We start from the raw sequence: 12,357 nt of genomic DNA on the forward strand, positions 1-12,357 counted from the left end.
ATATATATATGCATGCGCTTGCATATAACGGGAGTGATGCAGCCATGAATGAATTAAAATAAGTATGAAAAGCATCCAAATGCCACAAAACACTAGTACAATAAATATTCAGAATGTTATTGAATGAGTTCAAATATTCTGACCCCTCCCTGATTTATCACTAATCCAATTAACTAAAAACAAATCTAAAAAAAAAAGCATCATGGTGTTTGTTTTCAATTAAGCTCACCAAGACAACTATGACAAACTTTTATTCATAATCCATGAGCACCAAAGATGGGTGAGAAACTGTCCCCACCCACAATTAGAATTCTCTTTTGTTGTTCAGTCGTTAAGTCATGTCCGACTCTTCGTGACCCCATGGACCATAGCACGCCAGGCCTTCCTGTCCTCCCATCTCTTCCGGAGTGTGCTCAAGTTCATATTCATTGCATCAGTGATGCTATCTAGCCATCTCATTCTCTGCTGTCCCCTTCTCCTTTTGCCTTCAATCCTTCCCAGCATCAGGGTCTTTTCCAGTGACTTTTCTCTTTGCATTTGGTGGCCAAAATATCTGAGCTTCAGCTTCAGTATCTGTCCTTCCAATGAGCGGTCAGGGTTGATTTCCTTTAGGATGGGCTGATTTGACCTCCTTCCAGTCCAGGGGACTCGTAAGAGTCTTCTCCAGCATCACAGTTCGAAAGCATCAATTCTTCAGTGCTCAGCCTTCCTTATAGTCCAGCTCTCACAGCCATACGTTACTACTGGGAAAACCAGAGCTTCGATTATGCGGACCTTAGTAGAATTCTCTACTAGAGGCTGAAATCTTAAGTCACTGCATTTTTCTATTCTACTTTCTCCTACTCAAATAGCTTTATCCAATATAGAACAGGTTGCCTAACTGGCAGAGCAATCCTAAGGCAGAAGGGTGAATGGTGGAGAAACTGCCACGTCCAAAGCCCTGACAGTTTGCTGTGGTCATAGCGGGAGAAGGCTTTTCGATTTTGTTTACATTTGCTCTGTCTTCCCCTTGCCTACAAGGGCATGGAATTACATGAGTTCCAGGGCTATTGTAATTTTGGGACCTGTTTGGTAGCATGTCAGGGGAATGAGAGAGCTTAGGATCCTGTGGATCCACAGCCTCCCCAACATGCCCTGAAATGTCCTGTTCTGGCCCTTTTCACTGGCAGAACATCACTGGCAGAACAGCAACAGAACTCTCCACTGCTACACCAGGGGTGGGGCAGGGGCAGCGACAAGAGAGAGAATGAAACCTTTGGTGGCGAATCCTACTGGTAGGCCTCCCTTTCCACCAGTGGAGAAGCACTTTCGCAGCACCCTATGGTCTCTCAGTCACTCTCGCAGGGAACATAGGGTTACTCCCTGAGGCTGCAAGGTTAAGCACACTTACACCCTGATGACATCGGTCGTTAAAAAAACATTGTTAAGACAACAGCTACTGTGATACTTAGTAATCCCCCTCCGCATTTGCTTTTTAGTAATACAACTAATCAATTCCAACACCAGGCTATACGAGCTCTGCACACCTGCCGTATTACAAATTCATTTTTCAAATGCAGGAACATTTGTCCCTAAATTTCTATATATTTACACTTTCAGCTTCCTGGATTCCTTTGGAAACCGAAGTTCAGTTTACTAACTGCGTTGTTCATTTAAGGGCAAAACATTTTAGCGTTAAGCAGATCGAGAAAGGGCAGGAAATGATCCGGAAAAACCCAGGAAGGCAAAAAGGGAACACCTATTTGAAACCTTGGGAGACGCCACAATACATCAACTGCATTCTTCTGTAACCGGAGAGGCCTTAAGAAGTAGATAAAGCGAGTTAAGTGCTACAGAGGTAGCACACTGTGGCCGGCAGACGGATAGCGTGGCGGCTACTTCTGTCAGTCTTCTGTTTGTAGCGGGCCGGTGGGCCATTTCGGCCTCCAAGGTTCTGTCAGTCCCCATAACCGATGCCAGAAATTCAGCCTCGACTATTCGTGACTGACGCGGAGGCGGCGAAGATTTTTCGCCAACAGTCAGGAAGGAAAGACCGGCGGCAGGTGAAAGAGGCCTCTTCGAAAAGGGGGCGGGGGCGGGGAGGCGCCCGCATCTCCCCACTAAGAGGAAAAAGGAAGACGGGCGGCGGCCTTGAGGGGGGCGGCGGCCCTCGGGAGGGGCTGTGGCGACCCAGGGCTGCGTGAGATGCCGGACGGTAGGGAGGGGCTCGCCGGCCGGCCGGCCTCGCTTTACCTTGCTGAGCATTTTCTTCAGCTGACTCTCCGACACGGCCATGGCGGCGGTGGCCCCGCCCCGCGCACGGCCGGGGTAGTGGTCGTCGTCGTCGTCCCCCGCCCGCGCGGGCCCTCGCGCCAACTCCCGGGCAAGCAAGAGGCCTTCCCCAGCCTCGCTTCCAATAGTTTCTTCCACCCGTTTCCTCTCGGCGGCACGGCGTGACGCCACTTCCGGCGGCTGGACGCCACTGCGTCACGTGAGCGTGGCCATAGACTTCGGCTACTCCGCAAGCCTTCGGAGATGGGTGGGGTTGTCGCACCGGCAGCCTAGGTTTGGATGGTGGGAGGGATGGAAGCGTGTCCCGACGGCATGAAAGTGCCTTTATTCAGCTGAGGGCTAACCTTGGGCTGGGGGGATGTTTAGGTGAGCAGATCCCTGGACTGGCTTTTCCTGTAACCTGAAATGAGATTTGTTAAGAGCATTTCTTTGCTGGAAAAAGGCGCCCCCAAGAATCTGCAGAAAGTGACGGGAAGTGATAGATTTCACTGTAGCAAAGCTGCCGCAGAAAAGGGGTTGAATGTCCCTAATTACATAACATGTTCACACTGAACGACACTGCAGGGTTCTTGTAAACTAGAAGGGCTGAGGCTGAGAGAACAGTTTACGAGAACTACTCTCTCAACCTCACCACCTCCTTCCAAAATACTACATACAGGGCTGTCATAAACCACTGTCATCGTGGGCCAAGAATACTGGACTGTGATAACTGCGGGCCATTTTCCCTCGGGCACAGCTCCTCCTTCCCCAACCTGAAAGATGCGGGACAGTAAGTTTATGTTGTAGTTGCATTTGCAACACAAGGTTCTAAATGTTTTAAAAGTACCGAAAGTTTGCAGATTATGTAAGACCTGAGTTAGAAAGAACACGGAACACTGTTATTTCCTTTGACATTTTGTTTGGTTGGGCACGGCGCTTCAGCCATTGTCCCTGTGCAGCTCCTGCTGGGAAGGCCCTCCCAAAATGCCCAAATGAACCAGGAATCTGGACCGCAGGCAGTGGAATTGTCAATCTACTTTTTACAAGTCAACTCATGGCCCAGGCTATAGGAAGGGGCTGTGCCTAGACGAAGCAGATGAATAAACACATTTTCTATCCAATGTGGAACAAGGATTTAATCCCTCCAGGAGCTTTGGAAACGAACTAGCACTCGCTGTAAAGCGTTTAATTCTCAGAAGACCCCAGTTTTGTAAAGCTATAATGTATATGAATGTATAATGAACACATATGTATAATGAACTAGAACTTGATAAACTGCAGAGCGTCTGTATTTTAGTTTGAAGATGTCTTTTTTTTTTTTACCGAGAAAAAACAAACTGAAAAGGGAAATTGCATTTAATTTTGAACAATATTTTTTCTAAGGGCGCAATCTTATGCATGTTTAAGCAGGAAAAAAAAAGCCTACAACTCCAAGCATTGGACGCTGTTTTGTTTTGCCTAAACCTGCATAGGATTGCACCCTAACTCTCATAATACTAGAACAGGGAACCTTTCAATACAATTGAGTCCAGTAGATTCAGGATGAACAAAATAAACTACAGCGTCACACAATTAAATTACGGGATTTACTGCCGCAGGATGTGATTATGATGGCCACTAACTTCGATAGCTGTAAAGGGCGATTGGACAAATTGATAGAGGATAGAGCTGTCAATGGCTACTAGCCAGTACAACAATATAAAGTTTCCATATTTAGAGGCAGAGTGTACTGGATAGCAGTTTTGGGGTGCAGGATGGAAAACAGTAGGGAGAGCTGTTCTCTTCACACCCTACATATGGGTGGCCGCTATATTAAACAGACGGTTACATTCCTATTGTTAATTGCCTACATGATGATGGTGGGGAGGTTGATGCCAGAGGAACCCCTTCCCAAGCCGTTGGCTCATGCCTGACAGGGCAGAAGGTGGGGAGTGGGCAGTTCCCTCCCCCCCATGCATTAATGGGAAGGAATTTACTACACCAGCTCTTGGACTGGCATAGTTTCCAGCTTTGCATGGGGGGGGGGGGTGTCAGGGGAATGAAGGTGCCTAGGAAACCTGTGGATCTTCAGCTGCCTGACACTGCCCTGTGCTTTGCCCCGCTGCCAGATGGGCAGGTATGACAACAGAAAGGTCTGCCACCACCTAGGGAGAACATCCGTGAACCAACCTCCCTCTCAAACGTGGGAGGGTTTGTAGCATCCAACAGGCCCTGGGATGCCCTCGCAGGGACCACAGGATTGCAGCCTGGCATGATCCAAAATAGTAGCTTGCACTAATGAAATAGTGTACCACACCTCATAATTCCTCACCTCTGAAATTGTCATCAAGAAACATTAACCAACAGACGTACTTCAGACACTATTAGCTGCTAATTCTTCATATCTTTATTAAAGTTAAAAGTGGTGTTTTATATGGCGCATATATAATCCAAAGCAAAAAGGCAAAATGTCATTGAAATCATACCTAAGTGCAGTATATATATTGCATCATATTCAGATTGGCAAATATTTAGTAGTGGTAGAACGTGCTAAAAAAGGTAAAGGTGTCCCCAACCAGTCGTGTCCGACTCTAGGGTGTGGTGCTCATCTCCATTTCTAAGCCGAAGAGCCAGCACTGTCCGAAGACACTTCCGTGGTCATGTGGCTGGCTTGACTGAACACCGAGGTGCCCGGGACGCTGTTACCTTTCCCGCTGAAGCGGTACCTATTTGTCTACTTGCAATTTCTTGCTTTCGAACTGCTAAGTTGGCAGAAGCTGGGACTGAAGATGGGAGCTCACTCTGTCACGCAGCACTCGGGTCTCGAACTGCTGTCCTGCCGACCTTCCAGTCTGCAGTTCGGCATCTTAACCACTAAGCCACCACGGCCCCGTAAGCCACCGCAGCCCCAGTGCATAACACTGAACTGCAATTCGCTTGTTCTTCCCATCCTATCCCAAAGGCTTGGGCCTAGTAAGAATTACTTTAACAAAAAGAAAAACAGATTACCCGATTATACAGAAATTAAATTGACTCCACATCTTCCTTACTCTAGTTATTGAATCACGATTTAGATCCTTTAATTCAGTAGATTTTTGCTAACTGTTTAGCCAAAAGAACTATTTTCTTCTCATGGTTCTGTTTTAAATCATGATAAAATAACTATTTTTTAAAGAAATATCACATTATGGATAAAGAGACAGTTACCCCAAGTTGCCTAACCGTGTGTTTTATTGCATTCCTTAATGTCCTCCCATATAAAGTGCCCATATTATTCCATTTACAGATATTGACCAGGATCCAGCAATCTGTGTGAGAGCTGAAAGCACTAATCTATGCATGTGCAGGTCAGCATTTCCTGCTCCCCCAGCTGCATCATCCACAGGTGGCTCTGGATGATCCCCAGGGCTTTAGGGGTGGCTTTCAGGAACCGCAGCAGGAAAGAGGAGGCAAAAGGCCTCAGTGCATACATAGAATAGCATGTTCTTTGAATCTAGGCCAATGTTCCTTTAAGAAACCAACCACCACAACTATACATTTTATATAGCAACCTTGAAACTACAGCAGTGTCATACTCTCAGGTTTCTTTTTTATATTTTCCCCTCCCCAAGACTTCTCTCTAAATCTTTCGATGATTCATACAAAATGCCCTGAGAAATATTTTCAGACACATTAAAGGCTAAACAAATAAAGTGTATGTGCAATGCCCCCAAACTGCAGCTTCAGGTGGTTCATTACAATATTTCCCTGTTGTAATGATTTGCTGGTGTAAATATTTAAAAAACAGCATAGCATCAGCTGAATTATGAGCACTAATTTTAGGCAATACCTCACTGCCAGTACTTTCTATGTCTAGGCTTTAGAAATATGTAATATATATACATGGTTAATTCTCTACAGTAAATACTGTAGTGGCATATCAGCTCCGCCTGCAAAAGTATATCAACTCTGGTTGAAAAAAAACTCTAATCACAACTCCTCTTGCTGGATGGACACTGCAGTGAGAAGGGAGCGGGGTGGTGGTGGTGGTGAAGGGCTTTCTGCGCTGTTGTGCACTCAGCACAGCGGGGTGAGGAGAGAAGGGAAACGTACGTTATTACTACAAGATGTTCCTGTACGGGTATGATCACGGTCCAAGAGTATAAATGCCAGCATGTTACACAAGGGAATATAAGAAGTGTGATAATAAAGCTAAGTTTCATGTTACATAATGTGGTACAGGGAGTGGCCTGCGAGCTCATATTACGCCAGTACTTTTCCAGCTGCACTGGCTGCCAGTCCATTTCCGGGCCCGATTCAAAGTGCTGGTGTTAACATTCAAAGCCCTTAACGGCTTGGGGCCAGGTTACCTAAAGGATCGCCTCCTCCCATATGTGCCTGCCCGGACCTTAAGATCATCATCAGCGGCCCTTCTCCGTGAGCCCCTGCCAAAGGAAGTGAGGCGGGTGGCTACTAGGAGGAGGGCTTTTTCTGTTGTGGCACCCCGGCTCTGGAATGAGCTCCCTAGTGAGGTTCGCCTGGCGCCTACATTGTACTCCTTTCGGCGCCAGGTGAAGACCTTTTTATTTTCCCAGGCATTTTAGCTTTCTAAATTTTTATCTTTGCTGTTTTAAATCTGTATTTTAAACTCCTGTACTGCTGCTAGGTTTTATTGTGGTTGTATTGTTATATTGTGGTTTTAATGTTCTATATATTTTAAATTGTTTTATTGTGTGTTGTTTGGTTTTAGTTTTTGTGAACCGCCCAGAGAGCTTCGGCTATTGGGTGGTATAGAAATGAAATAAATAAATAAATAAATTATCAATACACTGTACATTTTTATATAGTATTGAACATTTCGATCCTATTCTGCCAAGAGTTTCTTCAACAAAGGGGTCCTTGACTTTCCGTAATGTTAAATATACCATATGCTAGAATGTAGCAAAGCTTCAACATTGTGAGGTACTTTTTTTGGCACCCAGGCAGACAAGAGTATCTTTTTTGCAACGCTCAAATATTTTAGGGACAAAAACTACAACTCCATGGTATTCAAAGTTTCAACTGCTGTTGAAGGTCATGAATTGATGCAGCACTGGACTGTAGTTTCTCCGCCACACTATCCTCATCTAATGTTTTGATCATTTCAGTCACACCGTTGATTCCAAGTACACAAGGCATACTTAGAAATACTTCCGAGTTTATACTGTAACACCCCTAGAAAAGAAGAAAACATGCACATACAGACAACATATTATTGTATATAAACAACACGTGGACTTTCACACGGGCATGAAAATTGTTGAGGTACTTGAGGCTGCAATCCTATGTATACTAACCCAGGAGTGAGCCCCACTGAACAAGTGGCACTTCAGAATAAACATGCATATATTGCACTGTAAATAGGATCTTTGTGCTTCAAACATCTCTTCTCCATGTCCTACTGATGATAGTACTGCCTAGAGATGTCAGAGAATTCTGCCACGAACTGAAATGGGATCGAATTGCCATCAATCCGTGCTGTGGAATCCTCAGTGGAACGGTGCCACAAGGTTCTGCAGAGCCACCCATCACGTGCCTTTTTTGTTGTTCACACAATAGCAAAATTTACGAAAATAAATACACAATGTAATTTGTAAATCGGAAGCATAGTATGCGTTTCCTATTGTTACGATAATAAATATGTATTTTGCCTGCGACCATGTGGCTTTCTTTTTCTTCGCAGAGTCGCAAAATGTACGTATATAAATTCGCAATATAATTCATAGATCGGATGGATGCAATGTGATGCATATTGAACGATAATACGCTTTAAAAAAAACAAAACGAATTGTACAGCTCCGTAAACAATACAAGAATATAACCCTTTTAAAACAGATAAATGGTAAACTACCCTCAATCTTTTTTTTTATTAATTGTCTGGCGAGGTGAGGTGAGGTATCCCTCCCAGGCCACCCCACCCCACCCCACCAGGAAGATAAGACCATCGAGGGGAGGGAACTCAAGGGAGGAGGGAGGGGAGGAGGGAGTAATCCAACCATTTCCCCCCGCCTTCAGTTCAGTCATTGTGTCGTGTGTTCGCGGTGCTGCTGCAGGCAAGAGTGTCCGCAAGTGGTAAGTGTGGCCTTGGTTCTACAGCACAGTTCAACCTTTATTACAGTCTGTGTGAAGGTATGTTCTTTGATATACTTTACATGAATGTGCCCCTATTTAGTGATTTGGGGGTGGCATATGGCAGGGGAAGGCCAACAGCCTGTGTTTCAGGCTGCAGCGGTGGCTTCTTTCAACGGAAAGTAAAATGTGCCTTTGGGGGGGGGGATTTGGGGTGGCAGCATATGGCGGGGGAAGTTGTCAACACAAATAAACCTCAAAGAACTTTTACTTGACTGTATGCGATTATAGGCTGTTTACATGTGTTCAGCTTTGCTATAGTGAAATATGTTCATGAGTAATTCTCTCACCACATGCATTTACAGTATGTCTCCTGCCCACCCCAGAGACATGCTCATGGAGAAAAAACCTGTAATCAAACCAGTACTCAAAAGATGTACGGACGCCGGAGAGTCAGCGTGGAGGTTGCAGTTCAACGATATTTGGAGGAGCAGGAAGCCCGAAGTGTAACCAGCACCGACAGCCCCAGCCCCAGTCCACCCTGCAACCGCAAGCAGCACACACTGCCAACGTCTGCTACTGAAAGCGGCAGAACCAGCCACATTTCTGGAGGAACAGGATAAATGTTCATGGATGGTGAGCAGAAGGGTAGAAGTGTGTCCAAAGCAAATGAAAATGTTCCCATGGAGATTCTATAGCAGCAGAATGACAGTCACGAAGTCTACCTCATTCCAAAGGATGAATCTGGTAAGACTCAATCCTCCCACAGCAATGATACAGTCTTTTCAGAGTTTGAGCAGCGAGGACAATTTTAGACAACTCTTGTGGAGCTTTTAAGTATGTACATTTTATTTGCACCTTGTGGTGTATGTTTTCTCAGTGCTTTTAGTGCAGTAGTACCTTACAGCTGCACCTTCTGGATTGCAATTCCAAGCTATGTTTCCTAGATTTGTATAAGTAATATACAGTGTTTTCTCATTCTTATTATTTATGTGTAAAAGGTGCATTTATCCTGAAATTCCGCTTCTACTTGGATTCTTTACAGAAACGGCCACAACAGTCCTCCCTGCATCTGAAAGCAAAAGTGGGACGGAAGATGAACCAGGTCCAGAGCTACCTTCTGATAATTATCTCGTGGGCAGTGGTACATGTAATTTGGAAAATAGGCCCGGAGGACGTAATTTCATCAGTGATTCAGACATTGATGATGATGAGTCTTTCAATACCAATGTCCCTGAAACTGAGTCTGTGGTCAAGCCTGCAGGGTTCTTTGGGAGCAATCCCAAATCTCAGGGACTGAGATCCCTTGCTCCTCAGAACCGGTCATCATCATTACCAATGCCACCAACAGCATCCACAGGCAGAGATGAGCGACAACGTACAGTTGCCAATGCCACTTCATCTGAAACTGAAACTCCCATTCACCAACGAAAAGATGGTGAAAGGGTGAGTTCTTATGTGTGGTGCTTCTTCAAAAATGAAAAAAATGATTGGTATGTTGTACTTTGCAATGTTTTTCGAAGTCGTCTGTGCCTAGGAAAGGAAGGGGGCTGTGGACGAGTGGGCACGTCTGCCAAGTGGCGACACATGGAGGTGCATCATGCACTTCTCATGCCAAAAGATAGTAAAGGCAAGTCACTATCACAACAATCCAAAAAGACCACTACTGCCTTCTTTGCATCATCTTGCAAAGACCAAACGCAAAGTAGTTCAGGTGAGAAGAACACAGAAGGCAACTTAGTTAAGAGCCAGTTGTCAATGGAAAAATGCCTCACGCTGACACAGAAATTCCCCTCAGGCAATGTCCAGGCAGCAATGACAGAGTTCATTGCTGCCCTTCTCCATAGTGGAAGAGGAGGCCTTCCTGGATTTCGTGAAAGAACTGTGCCCTTTGTGGGAGGTCCCTTCTCGTCACTACATTAGTGACATTGCCATTCCAGCCCTGGCTTCTGAAATCAGAAGGGTACTCCACCAGGATTTGAAATGTGCAGTTGGAGGAAGTATACATTTAACGAGTGACACATGGACAAGCAATCAAGCAAAGTCTTATCTGTGTGTCAGTGCGCAATGGGTATTCATTAATGAGATCTGCAGACTGACTTGGCGAACAGCAACATTGACCCTTACCATTTTCTCCGGGACATACGCAGCAGAAAACATTACAATAAAAATTGATGGAGTTGTTCAATCCTGGTTCGTCCCCTTAAATCTATCAGTAGGCTGTTTAGCAACAGATAATGCCTCCAGCTACCTGAAAGCAGTCTGCATTGCAGGGCTAAACCACGTTCAGTGCATTACACACTGTTTGAACCTTGTGATGAGTTCAGGATTGAACAACGCATCTCCTAAAATAGGCAAGCTACTTAAGATGGCCCGATCCATTTGCACCCACTTCAGGCAGTCCTGCTCATCAATGGAGGCAATAGGTGCCATCCAACATAGCCGTTGTCTTCCACAACACACATTTATCTTGGATGTGTGTACACGCTGGAACAGCACATTGCATATGCTAGAGAGACTCTGTGAGCAGAAAGCAGCTATAAATGATTACGTTTTAGAGAAACAACACTCTTCCAAATTTTATGTCAAACCAGAGCAGTGGGAGTTGATGCAAGACCTGGTTGACATATTAAAAGTATTTGATGAATGCACAACACTACTTAGTGCAGACAATGCTACACTAGGCCAGGTTTTACCTGTGCTGAAGATTATAGAGGGAGCGCTGAGAAAATGCTTTGTAAGCACACCGCTACTGAAGACAGTCAAGTCCCCAACCCTGCAGTTAGGCTTGCTGAATTCCTTCTACAGGAGATTGGCACCAACAAACACATCACTTTGATGAGGACGGATATGAAATACATTGCTGCATCATTCTTTGAACCATGGTTCAGGGATAACACAATGAAGGAGGTGCAGCAAAGCCAGAACCCTGATTTCCAAAGTCTTAAAACCTATATAACTGAGAAAATCATAGATTGCTATAAGAAAGATGTTCTGGATGAGGAGGAACTGGGGAAGAATGAGGCTAGGACTACTACCTCCCCTGAAGATAATATCTGCAGCAACTTCACCAGCAGGAAGGACGATGACACTACAGCAGCTGCACCATGACATACAGGAACATCTCATGGCAAGTTCTACTTGTACTCATTGGCAGTGGAGCTCGGTGTAACTGTGCAGGAGAACCGTACAGAAAGACACAGCAAAGGATCCGTTTATGATGTGGCTAGCCAGGAATTGGAAGCTTCTGCAAGACAGTTTCTCTGTAATGCACAGCAGACCAGAGAGTGATTCTCTCCTTTACTGGAACACAAAACATGGAGTTTGGCCAAATATGACCAAAGTTGCCATTTGGCATCTATCTTGCCCTCCCTCGAGTGTGTCTTCTGAAAGGCTTTTTTCTACCACTGGGAACACTGTCACCAACTGTCGAAGTAGACAAACACCAGCACACGTCTCTACCCTTGCCTTTATACGTTCAAACAGGAAATGGATTCCTAAGCAGCACCTCCCTCCACCAGATAAAACTGTCAGCAGAATAGAGCAGTCATCAAGTGATGAGGAGGACCGCTTGGATGATGATATGGCTGCTAATGTTACTCAAAGTTCCAAAGAGCAATGACTCGTATGCATATGGCACCGTCTGTTTCCATCTTTGCCATTTGTGGAATAACGCAGAATGCGTGTGCTTGTGTGTGACCTTCAGTTCGTGCACATTTGCAAATGGTAGCAAACCAATTCCAAATGTGCATGAAGAGGCAACGCACAGTGGTGGCTGCACCACCAGCAGCAGACATATTCCACACCGTAGCCAGCTTGCTCTTATTTTGAGCAAGAAGTTCCTTTCTAGTCTGGGCTCTGCTCCAAATGCTACCCACCTAACAGTAGCAAAACGTATGTACCAGTGCTTTGCATAACTCACACCGATATGCAGAGTCCAGTTGTGCTGCCTGCCTGTCTGGCGGCCTATACAGCATTCTTGTTGTTGCTGTTTGTGGAACAGTAAGCAAACACAGAGATCAATATGGAGAAACAAGCTGT

At 45.3% G+C, this 12,357-nt stretch overlaps 1 protein-coding gene across 3 annotated transcripts in view; it reads right to left on the reverse strand.

Moving 5' to 3' along the window:
• The window catches only part of TSG101 (tumor susceptibility 101), a 41,658-nt gene extending 39,239 nt beyond the window's left edge, over positions 1 to 2,419 (reverse strand). For all 3 annotated transcript variants that reach the window (XM_084855183.1, XM_084855174.1, XM_084855165.1), the window contains exon 1: positions 2,233 to 2,419. In XM_084855183.1, coding sequence (XP_084711309.1) covers positions 2,233 to 2,274 — 42 coding nt within the window. In that variant the 5' untranslated portion in view covers positions 2,275 to 2,419. The remainder of the gene's footprint in view (positions 1 to 2,232) is intronic.
• Between the last annotated feature and the right edge of the window lie 9,938 nt (positions 2,420 to 12,357).

This window comes from Heloderma suspectum, chromosome 1 (genome assembly GCF_057233095.1).
Source record: "Heloderma suspectum isolate Gila_16-S chromosome 1, 16-S_ref, whole genome shotgun sequence".
NCBI lineage: Eukaryota > Metazoa > Chordata > Lepidosauria > Squamata > Helodermatidae > Heloderma > Heloderma suspectum.